This window comes from Palaemon carinicauda, chromosome 20 (genome assembly GCF_036898095.1).
Source record: "Palaemon carinicauda isolate YSFRI2023 chromosome 20, ASM3689809v2, whole genome shotgun sequence".
NCBI lineage: Eukaryota > Metazoa > Arthropoda > Malacostraca > Decapoda > Palaemonidae > Palaemon > Palaemon carinicauda.
In genome coordinates this window covers 28,600,200-28,615,536 of record NC_090744.1, presented here as the reverse complement: position 1 = coordinate 28,615,536, position 15,337 = coordinate 28,600,200, and the positions used below count along the sequence as shown (strand labels likewise).

Genomic DNA, 15,337 nt, shown 5'->3' with positions numbered 1-15,337 from the left:
ACGGGATGCCTCGTCGAGAACACTCAACAGGTCCAAAACATCCAGCCAAGTGGCCTGACGGCCAGCGGAGACATTAATGGTGGCCAGAGACTGTTCCAGCCAACTCGCAGCTTTGCTTGGAACAGTTCTGAGGAGCTTCCGCCTAAGCTCCCTCCGGTCCAAACTACGGCGAGGATAGGCAGACTTGTACAGGGAGGCAAACCAGACGGCGTAGATTTTCAGCAGTTCGCCCTCGCCACAGGTAGCACTGCTGAACCGGGCCTTTCTACCCGCATCACGCCTCTCTCGGGCTTCTCGACACCAGTCGTGGAGGCGTTCCTTCATGACGGGGTATGAGATCTCGGGACCCCCCATGGCTGAGAATGCCTCATGAATTTCTCCCTTCAGAAATCTTCCAAGGTCAACAGTCCACCGGCCAGAGCTTCCCGCGGTATACTTACTCGCACAGAAGGCCTCGAAATCCCTCAGGAATCGGGAAAAACTCTGGCCAGTTTCGAGCTGGAAGATACCAGGCTTGGGGTTCCTCCTGGAGTCGAGGACCTTAAGCAGATCAGACAGACTGCGTTCTGTCTGGAGGGACTGGACGTGGTCGGTGGAGACTGTGTCAGCTGAGGTGACACTGAGACAGGAACTGGAAGTATCTCCAGAAGTCTTGCTGCCAGAATCGTCGCTGGTTGACTCCTGGGACATGATCATTTCGGGCATGGCTGGTCTGGCTCTTTCCTTGGCCTGGCGTCTCCGCTTTGGGATGGCCCCTGTCTGAGTAAGAACTGCCTCAGCGGTGGCTGCTGGAGCTTTCTCGAGCCTACTGGATTCAGCCGGGTTGTCCAAGAACTGCTCCCCCAGTCCACTGGCTGCAGGCTCTGGTGGACTAACAGAGTTAGTTGCCAGAACAGGCGAGGAAGCAAGCAGTCCACTTGGCACAGGAGACTCCCAAAAGCATGGTACAGGGAGGATTAACGTTGTGAACCCTGGAGGGGGCTGTAGACCTCCAATCAGTGGCTCTGCTCCAGTCACTGGAATTGCCAGACCATTGTAATTTGGCCAAGCAGGGGATGTAGTTGGAGCACTGGTGGTCACTGTGGTTGTGACCCCAGTGGCAACGTGGCACGTTGGTGACGGCTCAACGGTCTTCAGGGCCGCCACTTTAAGTGTCAGGGACTTGACCTGAGTTGTCAGGTCACTGACAATCCTGACAAGACACTCTACATCCTGGCTCAGGCTCTTCTTAGCCTTTCGGCATTTACTGGATGACGATGCCATCACTAAAGGTTGGTGTTTCCCGGGTCTGGGCACCAAAAATTATGTAGTGGTTTGCGGACTGTGGCCAGAGGTAGCACCCGAACTGCCTAGTGTCCGAATGCTGACCACAACCCGACGTTCACTACACAACAAATATACAACGGTGTAATCCATCCATATACCAAGGCACTTCCCCCAATTTTGGGGGGTAGCTGACATCAACAAGAAACAAAACAAAAAAGGGGACCTCTACTCTCTACGTTCCTCCAGCCTAACCAGGGACTCAGCCGAGTTCAGCTGGTACTGCTAGGGTGCCACAGCCCAACCTCCCACATTTTCCACCACAGATGAAGCTTCATACTGCTGAGTCCCCTACTGCTGCTACCTCCGCGGTCATCTAAGGCACCGGAAGAAGCAGCAGGGCCTACCGGAACTGCGTCACAATCGCTCGCCATTCATTCCTATTTCTAGCACGCTCTCTTGCCTCTCTCACATCTATCCTCCTATCACCCAAACCTTGGCCTTCCTCTTGTACTTCTCCCATCAACTCTTGCATTCATCACCTTCTTTAGCAGACAGCCACTTTCCATTCTCTCAACATGGCCAAACCACCTCAACACATTCATATCCACTCTAGCCGCTAACTCATTTCTTACACCCGTTCTCACCCTCACCACTTCGTTCCTAACCCTATCTACTCGAGATACACCAGCCATACTCCTCAGACACTTCATCTCAAACACATTCAATTTCTGTCTCTCCATCACTTTCCTTACCCACAACTCCGATCCATACATCACAGTTGGTACGATCACTTTCTCATATAGAACTCTCTATACATTCATGCCCAACCCTCTATTTTTTACTACTCCCTTAACTGCCCCCAACACTTTGCAACCTTCATTCACTCTCTGATGTACATCTGCTTCCACTCCACCATTTGCTGCAACAACAGACCCCAAGTACTTAAACTGATCTACCTCCTCAAGTAACTCTCCATTCAACATGACATTCAACCTTGCACCACCTTCCCTTCTCGTACATCTCATAACCTTACTCTTACCCACATTAACTCTCAACTTCCTTCTCTCACACACCCTTCCAAATTCTGTCACTAGTCGGTCAAGCTTCTCTTCTGTGTCTGCTACCAGTACAGTATCATCCGCAAACAACAACTGATTTACCTCCCATTCATGATCATTCTCGCCTACCAGTTTTAATCCTCGTCCAAGCACTCGAGCATTCACCTCTCTCACCACTCCATCAACATACAAGTTAAACAACCACGGCGACATCACACATCCCTGTCTCAGCCCCACTCTCACCGGAAACCAATCGCTCACTTCATTTCCTATTCTAACACATGCTTTACTACCCTTGTAGAAACTTTTCACTGCTTGCAACAACCTTCCACCAACTCCATATAACCTCATCACATTCCACATTGCTTCCCTATCAACTCTATCATATGCTTTCTCCAGATCCATAAAAGCAACATACAACTCCTTACCTTTTGCTAAATATTTCTCGCATATCTGCCTAACTGTAAAAATCTGATTCATACAACCCCTACCTCTTCTAAAACCACCCTGTACTTCCAAGATTGCATTCTCTGTTTTATTCTCTGTTTTATCCTTAATCCTATTAATCAGTACTCTACCATACACTTTTCCAACTACACTCAACAAACTAATACCTCTTGAATTACAACACTCATGCACATCTCCCTTACCCTTATATAGTGGTACAATACATGCACAGACCCAATCTACTGGTACCATTGACAACACAAAACACATATTAAACAATCTCACCAACCATTCAAGTACAGTCACACCCCCTTCTTCAACATCTCAGCTTTCACACCATCCATACCAGATGCTTTTCCTACTCTCGTTTCATCTAGTGCTCTCCTCACTTCCTCTATTGTAATCTCTCTCTCATTCTCATCTCCCATCACTGGCACCTCAACACCTGGAACAGCAATTATATCTGCCTCCCTATTATCCTCAACATTCAGCAAACTTTCAAAACATTCCGCCCACCTTTTCCTTGCCTCCTCTCCTTTTAACAACCTTCCATTTCCATCTTTCACTGTCTCTTCAATTCTTGCGCCGGCCTTCCTTACTCTCTTCACTTCTTTCCAAAACTTCTTCTTATTCTCTTCATATGACTGACCCAGCCCCTGACCCCACCTCAGGTCAGCTGCCCTCTTTGCCTCACGTACCTTGCGCTTTACTTCCACCTTTTTCTCTCTATATTTTTCATACTTCTCTATACTATACTATTTGGGTATTACGGTGTAATACCCAAAAAAAACTTAAGTAACAGGTCAAGAGAACGGAGCTCTGGGCACCACCCCTTGATTTATACTGGGCAAGGGGACCCAGCTTGAACCTTGTTATTTATACCTTTCCTACTCTTGCCTTTGGCTTGCTGATTATAAGTAAAGGTATAAGAACATTAGGTGAAAGGGAATATTATAATTAATAAAGGAACACACTGTGGGAGGAAAGAATTATGATAAATTACTGTACTTAAGAGATCTTAAAAAACAGTGGCTAGGGAAGGGGGGCACATTGGTGTAAGGAACTGGAATGATATGCTGTATTCATAAAAACAAAAAATTTTTATTTGAAAAAACTGTTAGGAATAATATTACTGTATATCAATTAGAATAATCAAAGGCAAAATTAACATCCCTTTTGCATATTGTACCAGCAAGAGAAAAAATACTAGCTACATGCAAGATATACCACTTCAGTTACAAAACGGAACATTAAAATCCTAACAAAACATGACTGCAGAACCCTCAATGCCCGAATTCTTTACTGAAAACTTCCCCAATGTTAATAATCAATGGCCTTAATATTGACCAGTCATGTTCTGCCGTCAAATCTGCTTTGAAGAACGGCAGCTAAAACTGAAGAATGGCATGCCAAAATAAAGCTGAGGGCCAGTGTCTGTCTTCCCTCATTACTTACAATCACATCACACAATTCATTCTTACACTAAAGTTTCTGTAAGCTTTCAGAAGTGTTGACATCACATTGATGGGAAAGTATGAAAAATATTGCACTTTACTTAATACAACACCTCAATACAGTTTTTCCCTTGATCGCAGGACTCTTAACATACCATAATTTAATTCTTGTCCCACATCTCTCTCATATCATGAATATGGAAAACTCAGTCACCATAAACCCTTTTTTTTCAGCAGGAGTCTCAGATCTCCAATCGGCAGGATTCCCTGTCATCCCAATCTCTTTTACAAGTTGGCCTTTATCAGTCTGACGATGAAGGTATCCATGAGTCATTGCAGACCTTCAGTTATAACAGTTAAACAGACCACTACACACTAGTAGCAGGCAATACCCTAATTCTCTCTCCCTTACACTCCCTACTGAGTGTAGGGGCTGCTGTCAATACCTTGATTATGTAGCTATCAATACCTGGAAATAAGATACTGTAATAACGAATAAAAGTTTTTTTTTTTTTGGAAAAAGTCACAGAGGGATAATCAAAATTAAGTTTCTAATAATAATACAAAAAATTACTATTTGTTTCATGGCCACAAACCATTTAAGTTTTCCTAGATACAAACCATTTTTTTCTATTTCATAGCAAAGAAAGTTCCAACGAGGAGGATATGTCGACTCCTTTCAGTCTAAAGGCAAGGCTGAGCGGTAGCCTTTGACTGCCGAGTCCGAGAGAAGCGTTTTTTTCCCAAAGGTATACAAGAAACTCCGCTATAGTTGGAACAGAGGCATCGAGGGGAGAGATACCCCTTCCACGACACCAACCACAGAAAACTGACCACTTCGCCTGGTAGACTGCCTCTGTAGATCTCCTAAGGTGTCGAATCATTCTTTTCGCAACCGGTTGCAAAAAGCCTCTGTGTGTGAGGAAGTGCTGGATAGTCTCCAGGCGTGAAGTCGAAGCGAAGCTACGGCTTTGTGGAAGATGTTGCCATGTGGTTGTTTGAGGAGGTCGGGTTGTGGGGAGCTCCCTCGGGATCCCCTTGAGGAGATGCAGAAGGTCTGGGAACCATTCTGCGTGATGTCATAGTGGAACTAAGAGGGTCATTTGCAAGTTGTTGCTTGCTCGTACCTGGTTGAGGACTTTTCTCATCAGACAGAACGGGGGAAACGCGTAAGCGTCTAGGTTTATCCACCGTTGTTGGAAAGCATCTTGCCAAAGAGCTTGGGGGTCCGGGACTGGGGAGTAGTACAACGGGAGCCTGAAATTCAGGGACGTTGCGAAGAGATCCACAGTCGGGGAACCCCACAATGTCAGGACTTTGTTGGCTATCAGAGGATTCAAAGACCACTCGGTGCCAACTATCTGAGTCGCTCTGCTCAGCTTGTCCACTAGCACATTCTGCTTGCCCGGAATGAAGCGAGTTGATAGAGTCACTGAGTTGTCTTCTGCCCATCTGAGTATCTCTACTGCCAGATGGCACAGCTGCTGCAAAAAGGTACCGCACTGTTTGCTCAGATAAGCTACTACCGTGGTGTTGTCGCTCATCAACACCACGGAGTGCTCCGCCAGGACCTGGTGGAACTCTTTGAAGGCCAGAAAGGCTGCCCTCATCTCTAAGAGATTTATGTGCTGGTACCTTTCTGATTCAGACCATTGGCCGGAGATGTAATGGTGCAGCACGTGAGCACCCCAACCCTTCTTTTGCTGCATCCGAAAAGAGCATCAATTCTGGGGGAGAGATGAGAAGATTGACCCCTTTGCAGAGGTTTGGCTCCGCCAACCACCACCTGAGGTCTGACTGTTCCTCTAGTCCTATGCGGACTAGGTGAGCCCGGCAATCGGTGTGCTGGTTCCACTGGGATTTCAGTCGCCACTGGAGGGATCTCGTCCTGAGGCGACTGTTGGGGACCAGTCGGGTCAGGGAAGAGAGGTGGCCGAGAAGGCGAAGCCAATACTGCGCCGGGGCTCTCCCGACTGAGGAAGACCTGTGCTATCTTCCTCAATCTCTGAATCCTTTCGACTGATGAGAACTCTTTGTGCCTTAGGATGTCTAATCGCATGCCTAGGTATACCAGTTCTTGAGAGGAAAGCAGCTGAGACTTCTCAAGGTTCACCACGATCCCCAGATCCTGGCAAAACCTTAGAAGATCGTCTCGGTGGCGGAGAAGGGCCGCTTCCAATCTGCCAGAATCAGCCAGTCGTCCAAGTATCTTAGGAGACGGAGCCGACTCTGTGGGCCCAAGATGACACTAGGGCGAATACCCTCGTTAAGACCTGGGGTGCTGTGGAAAGACCGAAACACAGTACCCTGAACTGGTAATACTTCCGACTGAACATGAATCTTAAAATACTTTCTGGAAGACGGATGAATTGGGATCTGGAAGTATGAGTCCTTTAGATCTAGAGTGCACATGAAGTCCTGTGGTCTTATCGCTTGTCTGACAGTGTCGGCCGTCTCCATCCTGAACTGTGTCTGTTCAACAAACCTGTTCAGGGCTCAGAGGTCGATGACTGGTCTCCAGCCTCCAGACGCCTTTTACACAAGAAAGAGTCGACTGTAAAAGCCTGGGGACCCGTTGAGGACCTCCTGGAGAGCGCCCTTCTCCAACATGGTCTGGACTTTTGCCCTGAGGACAAACTCCCGTGCGGATCCCTTCGCACAGGAGTTCAATGGAATCGGCACTCGAGTCAGTGGAGATAGAGAGAGCGTGAACGAGATGCGATACCCGGAACGAATCACCTCGACGGTCCAGGGTTCGGCCCGTGGTGAAGCCACCTCTGTCAGCGGCTTTGCAGGCATCCCCCCACAGGTGGGCAAATAGGAGGATTGCCTGGCCTATTGGGATCGGCCTCGGCCGTATCCCCTCTTTCCCTTTCCTCCACAAAAGGACTTCTTGTTGTGAAAGGCCTTCTTTGCACCCTTTTGACCCTGTTGTTTTGGGTCTCTAGCCCTTTTCAGTTGCGGTTTTGGCTGTAATTTCCGCTGTGGCTGAGAGGGATAAGGCCTGGCTGTTAAGGCCTTTTGGACGAGGGAGTCCTGGCTGGACTTCCTCCACATCTCTGCCACCCGTTCGACATCCTCGGGGTGGAACAAAGAATTGCCCTCGAAAGGTGCATTTATCAGTCTCGCTACTTCGGCCTGACGGTGTCCCTCCTCTTCAGGATAGTGTTGGCCCAAAGGTTCACTACCTGGTGGGAGAGAAACTTGATGGCCTGAGTGCCAGACAACAGGAAGGTCTCCAAAGACTTCCTAGAGGACTCCAGAGACAGGTCCTTAGACCAGATTATTTGCCCTAAGGTTCCTAACCAGAAGTCAAGCCACGAAGTAGCCACCTTCTTCTGGTTAAGGATTTCGGAGGCCGTAAGTCTCTCGAAGGATGTCTTCGAGAGTGCCTCTAAGGAGTGATCGAGAGGCAGCGTTGGAAGAGATTCCGAGGATCTTGTAGTACATCCTCTGAAACACATACGGAGGAGGTAGGAGCTTGGAGGATGAGTTGGAGCGGAGAGAGGTGGTGGACCCAGTCGCCTGGGGGACTGCCTTCTGTCTGGCACTCTTCAACCCCTTTGACCAGGGCAAAGCTGCACTGGTCCTATGAGGTTTCCGAGTGCCGTAGAACTGGTCAAGGACCGTCTCCTTTCCCTCAATAGGGGCTGCCAATGGATCTGGCAGTTCACTGATGGAACGGATACAGGTTAGGACCTACCAGAAGGCATGTTCCGATTTTTTCCTCTCATCCTCCATGAGCTTAGGGTTAGCGGCTGCTGGCAGAGCATCATCCTCGAGATCGCTCTGCCCTTCCACTTCCAAACTCTCATCCATAGAAGCCCGGAGTGGGTCGTGGTTGTCAACGGGATAGACCGGGGATAGGGAGACTGCCGAGGAGGTGTTCGCTTCTGGTTGCCTAGGAGGCAGTGCCGAAAGAAGCCTGGCCGAGGATTTAGGGATGGTGAATAAATCCTTTGGTTCCCTGTTACGAGGGAGGTGGTCCTCTGTCCACAAGGGACTAGAGGTCTCCGTCGGTTTACAGGTGGGATGTAAGTCCACTGCCATAGGGAGTGCGTCCCGCCCAGTCGCAGGTCGTACCTCCTTAGACACTATCTTGACTGCTAAGAGACGGAAGCAGTCCCTGTAGCAAGTCACCCTATCCTCATTAGGGGGCAAAGGACGAAACCTTTTCCTTTTCCCCTTGGGTCTGGCCTGTGGCGTCTTGAACTCCAGAGGCCTCCCTTCAGGTTCTTACCTATTCTCCACCGAAAGTCTTTTGTGAGGGGATGACCGTTTCCCCTTGCTAGATGGGCCCGCATGCGCGGAATCCTTCGAACTCCCCCTAGGATCGGAGGGAGGAGACGCCCCCGAGACGAGAGGAGGTGACAAAGGGATTCTAGGTGTCACCTAAGGACTGGGAACGGGGAATGACTCCTGTAATGGCTTGGCGCAGTACTGTACATCGAATAAGGTGTGAAGCCATGGGGGGGTCACGGGCTCCCGAGGAACTAAGGGGGAAGTCCTTGGGAAGACACGGATCCTTGGGTTTAGGAACCTTCTCAACCCTTTTGCCTGAGGGAGGCTTCCCAGCAGGCAGGATTGGCATAGGCCTACCCTTAGGGATAGGATCTGGACGTAGTCTCGTGGGCAACTGTTGTCTCTGTGAAAGCCTATGAGACTTGAGAGACTGATGGAAGTCTCTTTGCAGGGAGGTTAACCCCTGCCGCCAAAAAGGGAGACGGTACCTTGTTCGGAGATGCCGAATCACGGAGGGTTTGGTTTTGCGAGGTTGTTGATTCGCGAGAACTTACTCCTGGTTGGGATGTTCTCAGGAAGGGAGCAACAGAGGATCGTGAATCACAATCGCATGCCCTATCATAGTTCGTGTGGCTACGGATTCCGCACAATATTGACCAAACTCGCGCTAGGCTGTCTACACATGCTAGATTGTTCTCGTGCGCGCCCCTGAACATGGCGCTGTTTGTGCGCATCTTGTTCACGTGCGTGCCCCTTAGCATGGTGCTGATTGCGTGCATGGCGCGCATAAGGTTGTTCGTGCGTGCCAGGTTGTGTCCGCGCGCCAGTACGGTCATGCGCACTAATTTGTTCGTGTGCGCACGAAAGCTCTCAGTGTAATGAGAGTACTCACTGCTACGCTCACCCGAAGGTTCACGATAGCCTGTGTTGTGCGAGCGCGAACGATCAACACAACGAGAGTCCACAAACTCTCATATAAGAAATGACTGTGATCACGAGAACCCGAAGATGCAGCGTGAACTGTGTTGCGAGACCCCGAAGGATTAGTGCAACGAGAAACCAAGGTTTCTCTGTCACGGGACCCCAAAGGGTCAGCGTGACTAAGGGCACTACAGACCAAAGGCTTAACGTAGCCTGTGTTGCGAGACCCAGAAGGGTCAGCGCAAGGAGACACCGAAGTTTCTCGGTCACGAAACATGGAGGTGTTAGCGTGACTAGAGCTACAAGAGCCCAAGGGTTCAGCGTAACTCAGGTTACGAAATACCGAAGGGTGAACGTAACGAGGAACCGAAGTTCCTCTGTCACAGGACCCCAAAGGGTCAGCGTGACTGATGGAACGAGAGTCCAAAGGATCAACGTTACCATCGTTACGAGAGCCCGAGGGTTCAGCATAACTGAAACTTGAGGATTTTGAGCCGCGTGAGCCCGAAGGATCAGTGCGACGGAGTCTCGAAGGACTCCTGCTGTCATGAGAACCTGCAGAATCAACATGACGAGAGCCCGAAGGCTCACGATCACGCCAGCCCTAAGGGTGATCGTCACGAGACCCCGAAGGGTCAATGTGAGGAGAACCAGCAGGTTCAAAAATACGTCTCCTCACAGCATGGGGAGGAGAATGTCCGGGGTTGGGAGGAGTTATGAACCCCTCCACTCTACGAACCTCTGGAGAGGAACGTTCAGCAGACTCCGCCCGAGGGGGAGACTGATCAAGGTCTACAGATAAATCCTCCGCAGGGGAGGAGAGTTCCCTCAAAAGGAGAATGTCGCTTACGACAACGTTCTCGTTCCGCCCCTGGAGGAGAACCATAAGCGTAAGGAGATCGCCGATGTACAGAGGCAATCTTCTCTCACGAACAAGAGATATATTCCCCCCGAAGAGGAAGTTTGCCTTGGAGAGAGCCCTGCCACCGGCCCTGGTGGGTTAGCTAACTCCTCGACGTTGGAACCGGACTCTCGGTCCGACCGATGGGCAACAGCGCCTGCGCCCACAAGAGGAGGATCAATCTCCGCAGAGGAAGGAGATGACCGACTTCTCTTTGCTCTTCTTCGGAGGAATTCGAGGAAAACTTCCTTCAAAGGGGGGGCCATCGATGCCCAGTGATGGCCACAAAGACAAGGTCTGGAAAGGAACAGGCGCTCCCTGGGGGAGGGGGAAGGAGCCGACGCACAAAGGGGAGCCGACACCTTCGCCTATCCCACAGGGTTGACCTGGAGTCACAAGACCTGTGCTACAGCTCGGGCGTGCCCTGGAAGGGCCTGGTTGAAAAGTAGCTATGGGCAGAGCTTTGGGCATAGAGGAAGCAGAAGCCCGCGATTTCTTCGATTTCGAGGAAGACCCCGAAGGCGAAGATTCGCGCTTAGACTTCTTTTTCTTCTTACGCGCAAACTTCTCCCACTGGGAGGCAGGCCACTCCCGACATTCGGAACAGGTGTTATCCCGCGAGCACTGATGTCCCCGGTAAGCCGGGCACAAAGGGTGGGGGTTCATCTCTACGGATGATATGAAGGTACCGCAGCAGCGGCCCTCACGACCTGGACATGTCCGCATAGCGGGGCAATAACAAACACACTGATACACAAAAGAAAAAGGAAAAGTAAATAAAGTCAAGGCATTTTGTTTTAACAGGAGAGAGAGACGGCACATCTGCACTCTACCGAGCCAAAAGCAAAAGTGGTTACTCAACCGACAGGTGTGAGTGAGCAGGGTAGCCGGTCTACCCCACCCCCTTCCGATAACTAGCAGATGGGGGTAGTTATCCCTCACTAAAATTGTCTTGGCTAGTTTTCAGCATTGCCGAAAGTAATACCCTATAAATAGCGGAATTGGTATCTGTGTTGGAACAAATATGTGTCATGCGTAAGGTCAGGAAGAAGTGCTCAGGGGCAACTTTACGATCGAGTAACTTGGCCGCGGCTTCAGCGACCGATTCATTATAGCGACATGTTCCCTAACTAACATTTCATGATAAATATTATAAGTATTAAATGCAAATGTACAAGTGGTGTCCCAACCAACTACAAACTTAACCGAGAAGTAAGAATGTATATAGATGGGACATCATAAATAGTAAAAACAAATGCTTCATAACTTGGGACGACACAAATTGGGGAAATTCCCAGGTGCTACTCGTGACAGGTGTACAGACAGGGCTGAAGTTAGAAAATATTGCTGTGGTAAAGATAAATCATAATATAATGTAAAATGGTAAAATAACTTAACATTATAGTATATAACATAAAAGGTATTTGTTTACAAGAGCACACACTCCATTTACTCCAAAATTATGCAGTCCTGCAGCTCTCCTCTCTTTGTACAGTTATTAGTGGGTTCTTTAAATGCTGGGAAAGCAAAAAATGGTAAGATATGTTTGGGGAGGGGGAAGGGTTGGTGGAGAAGGTACTAAGCAACCGGAAGCTGACATCAACATAGTCAACCAAAGAGAAGTTCGTGACGTCAGCGTACATTTGGTATACTGTATATTCAAAATATATACTAAATTAAAAATGGAGTAATTACTCAAAAGTGTCACTATTTGTTAAATGTATATTTCATATAAATCACATTAAGTGTTTTTTAAAAATAACTATTATGAAAATGACTAGTTTTGCTACACTAACGCCATCTATTGACCACTGCCTAAGGATGCCTGCCAATGAAAACAGTCATACTCTGCAAAAATAGTCTTTCTCGTAAAAAGTTTCTATAACATTTTCCCCATAAAGAAAAACGGGAGCCTTTGTATAACAGCTGCCAGTTCCTCCAGTGAGCATAAAATATGGACACCAACCAAACTTAACTTTACCCACTAACCTAACCTACAAGCCATGTCCTTACCTACTTACCTGAAGGGGGGCAAATGCTCCCCTTACGCTGCTGTCATGATACATACAGATGGCGGCTATCATACATACGCCCCGAAAAATGATTTGGCAAGTAATAAGAAACATATCGCCTGTTCTAACAAACAGGGTGTATGTATGATAGCGGTCACCTACATGTATGATTACAGCTAACTTAGAATACTGCAGTGTATGGGGGTAAGTAGGTAAGGACACGGCTTGTAGGTTAGGTTAGGGGGGAAAGTTGAGGTTAGTTGATATTCATTTTGGTAAAATTACAGTTTCAACCATTATGGGGAAATTCATTTTTAATCCACAAGGGAGGAACTGGCCACTAGTATACAAAGGTTCCGGAGCCTCTGCCGTTTATGGGGACAGCCCTTTGACCGGCCGAAAATCGAGGTAAAAAAGTCCGCAATCGGCTCTTTTTTACGGGAATGATTTGTTAAATAATGTAGATTGACGGGACAGTATTAAATTGTAAAACCGAATGTTTCTTGAAATCGAGTAAAAAAAAGTCCGAAATCGGCTCTTTTTACGGGAATGATTACATGACGTGTCCTTAAAAACTACAAACTTAACGAAGGGGTAAATATGTAGATTGACGGGACAGTATTAAATTGTAAAACCGAAGGTTTCTTAGACTGGGATGACACGGGCTCTATCTATCGGGGAAGTTGGAAACTAAGTAGGAAAATCTGCTCTTTTTCGCGGGAATGATCACGGAATGAAATATCAAATTCACTGGTTTTGTAAATGCTTGTCCCAACAATCTACATACTAGGAACCCTCTGGTCATGGATGTCGGAAATGTGCGAGAAAAATGGACAACTAACCCAAAATTCCCCTCCTAACCTGACCTACAAGCCATGTCCTTACCTTCATCGTGAACTAAACGGGGGGGCTGACGCCCCCCTGCGACCCCCCAAACACTGTTGCTAACATACAAACCCCACAAACCAAACCTAACCAATCCTAGTAGTTCCCAGGTCACTACCCCTACCGGGGGGCAAGCCCCCGGACCCCCTTCGTAAGTCTCTCTCCTACAGAAAAGAAGTTCCATGTCCTTACCTTCATCGTGAACTAAACGGGGGGGCTAACGCCCCCCTGCGACCCCCCAAACACTGTTGCTAACATACAAACCCCACCAACCAAACCTAACCAATCCTAGTAGTTCCCAGGTCACTACCCCTACCCGGGGGCAAGCCCCCGGACCCCCTTCGTAAGTCTCTCTCCTACAGAAAAGAAGCTTTGGGCAGCACTCAAAATTATATCTTATCCACATGATCATATTATAGGTTACTCAGGCTTACCTTAAATTTCGTAGTCGCTAAAACCACATCAGGGCCACATCACCTGTTTTACACTTTTTACATGTACCTCTAAAATCCCTTAAGAGGCCTTCTCGAAATAAATAGTGAAAGAATTCGGGGGTAACACGAGTGAAATCACGTAGATGTATATATCTGAGGGTCTTAATTGCATCAATCTGATCAATACGGGAGATAAACTCGAAAATATCACTCACAGAGAAACTATACGGAACAGGTCTATCCATCACGGCGGTTAGAGTTGGAAAGGGTCAGCTGTAGGTCAATCTCGGGTCATGGGGGGGATTAAAAATTTGAAATCACGCGGCCCACGAAAGGGTTAGTTCGGTTGCTTTGTTTGACACTGGCTTTATCTGACGAAATATCTTAACTAGATGCTGGATAACCTAACCTTTGTTTGTATATAAAACAAAATAGTATTCGGCATAATTTTGGGACGATTTCGAAAGAAATAACAATCTTAACAAGAGATTAAAATGAAAATTGTTGGAATTAGCGAAAACATACGTACGAACATCGAAAACTGTTCATGCTTGCGCGACCAGCTGATATGCGAATCGAGCGCCGCCAAACGGGTGTTATTATAATCAGGCAGGAAACAATGATTGCGGGAAATTTTACGACCGAGTAAGTTGGCCGTGGCTTCAGCGTACGACGCATTGTAACGGCCTTTTTCTAAGATAACATTTCATGATAAATATCCCAGCAGTATCAAATGTCACTAAACATGACGTGTCCTTAAAAACTACATATTAAACTAAGGGGTAAATATGTAGATTGACGGGACAGTATTAATTTGTAAAACCGAACGTTTCTTAGACTGGGATGACACGGGCTCTGTCTATCGGGAAAGTTGGAAACTAAGCAGGAGCTACCCGTGACTTGCGTACGGACCATGCTGAACTTAGAAAATATTGCCGTGGTAAAGGTAAATTGTGTTATTAGTCAAAACGATAAATTAACATCATATTATGGTATGTTAGAAAATTGTAAAGAACATCAACCCCATAATGAAATACGATTTGGCTAGTAATAAGAAAGATATCCCTGTCCCCATAAACGGCAGACACCCCAAGGTTCCCAACAAACTACATTCTACCCAAAACTTTTTTTTCTCTCTTGGATATGCAGTTCCGTGCTGTTCTATAATTTTACCTAAAGGGTACGCCTGTTCCAACTAACGGTTTTGTTTTATATTCTGGATAAACAGTAATAGTTAGCGGTGGATAAAACACAAAATAATTAGTTGTAAGTATACATGGTTCATGTAATAGCCGGTAAATATAGATATCATTCAATTGCAGTTTCATGAGGCAAGTGTTCTACTTTTTCTATAGAAAAAAGTAGTTTTTTCCCTAGGTTACATTACCCCGTAATACAGTACAATAATACCAATAAAAATGCTTAAAGAATATAATTATGGTTTTGTTATAGTTATAGGGGGAGGGGAGTTAACATGTCGAAAACTACCTTTTCCTGAGATTCTGGAATAGAATGGTGACCTCTCGGAAGTCTGTCAATTCCGCATGTGACGGACGAAGTGTGAAGGTTTCGACTAAGTCCCGGACCTAATCTACTTCTTGTTAACATATGTAATCCTCTGGTTACGGAATTCATGATATATTAAGGACGATAGAAATACGATAAAACAAAATACAAGCAGATACACACGAACCAACGGCGGAGGATTACTAGTAGT

At 47.3% G+C, this 15,337-nt stretch overlaps 1 protein-coding gene across 1 annotated transcript in view; it reads right to left on the bottom strand.

Annotated features, from left to right (window-relative positions):
• The window catches only part of mRpL49 (mitochondrial ribosomal protein L49), a 65,126-nt gene extending 49,789 nt beyond the window's left edge, over window positions 1–15,337 (bottom strand). Inside the window, exon 1 of the mRNA XM_068394364.1 lies at window positions 15,109–15,337. Within this exon, the coding sequence (XP_068250465.1) occupies window positions 15,109–15,255 (147 nt within the window). The 5' untranslated portion in view covers window positions 15,256–15,337. The remainder of the gene's footprint in view (window positions 1–15,108) is intronic.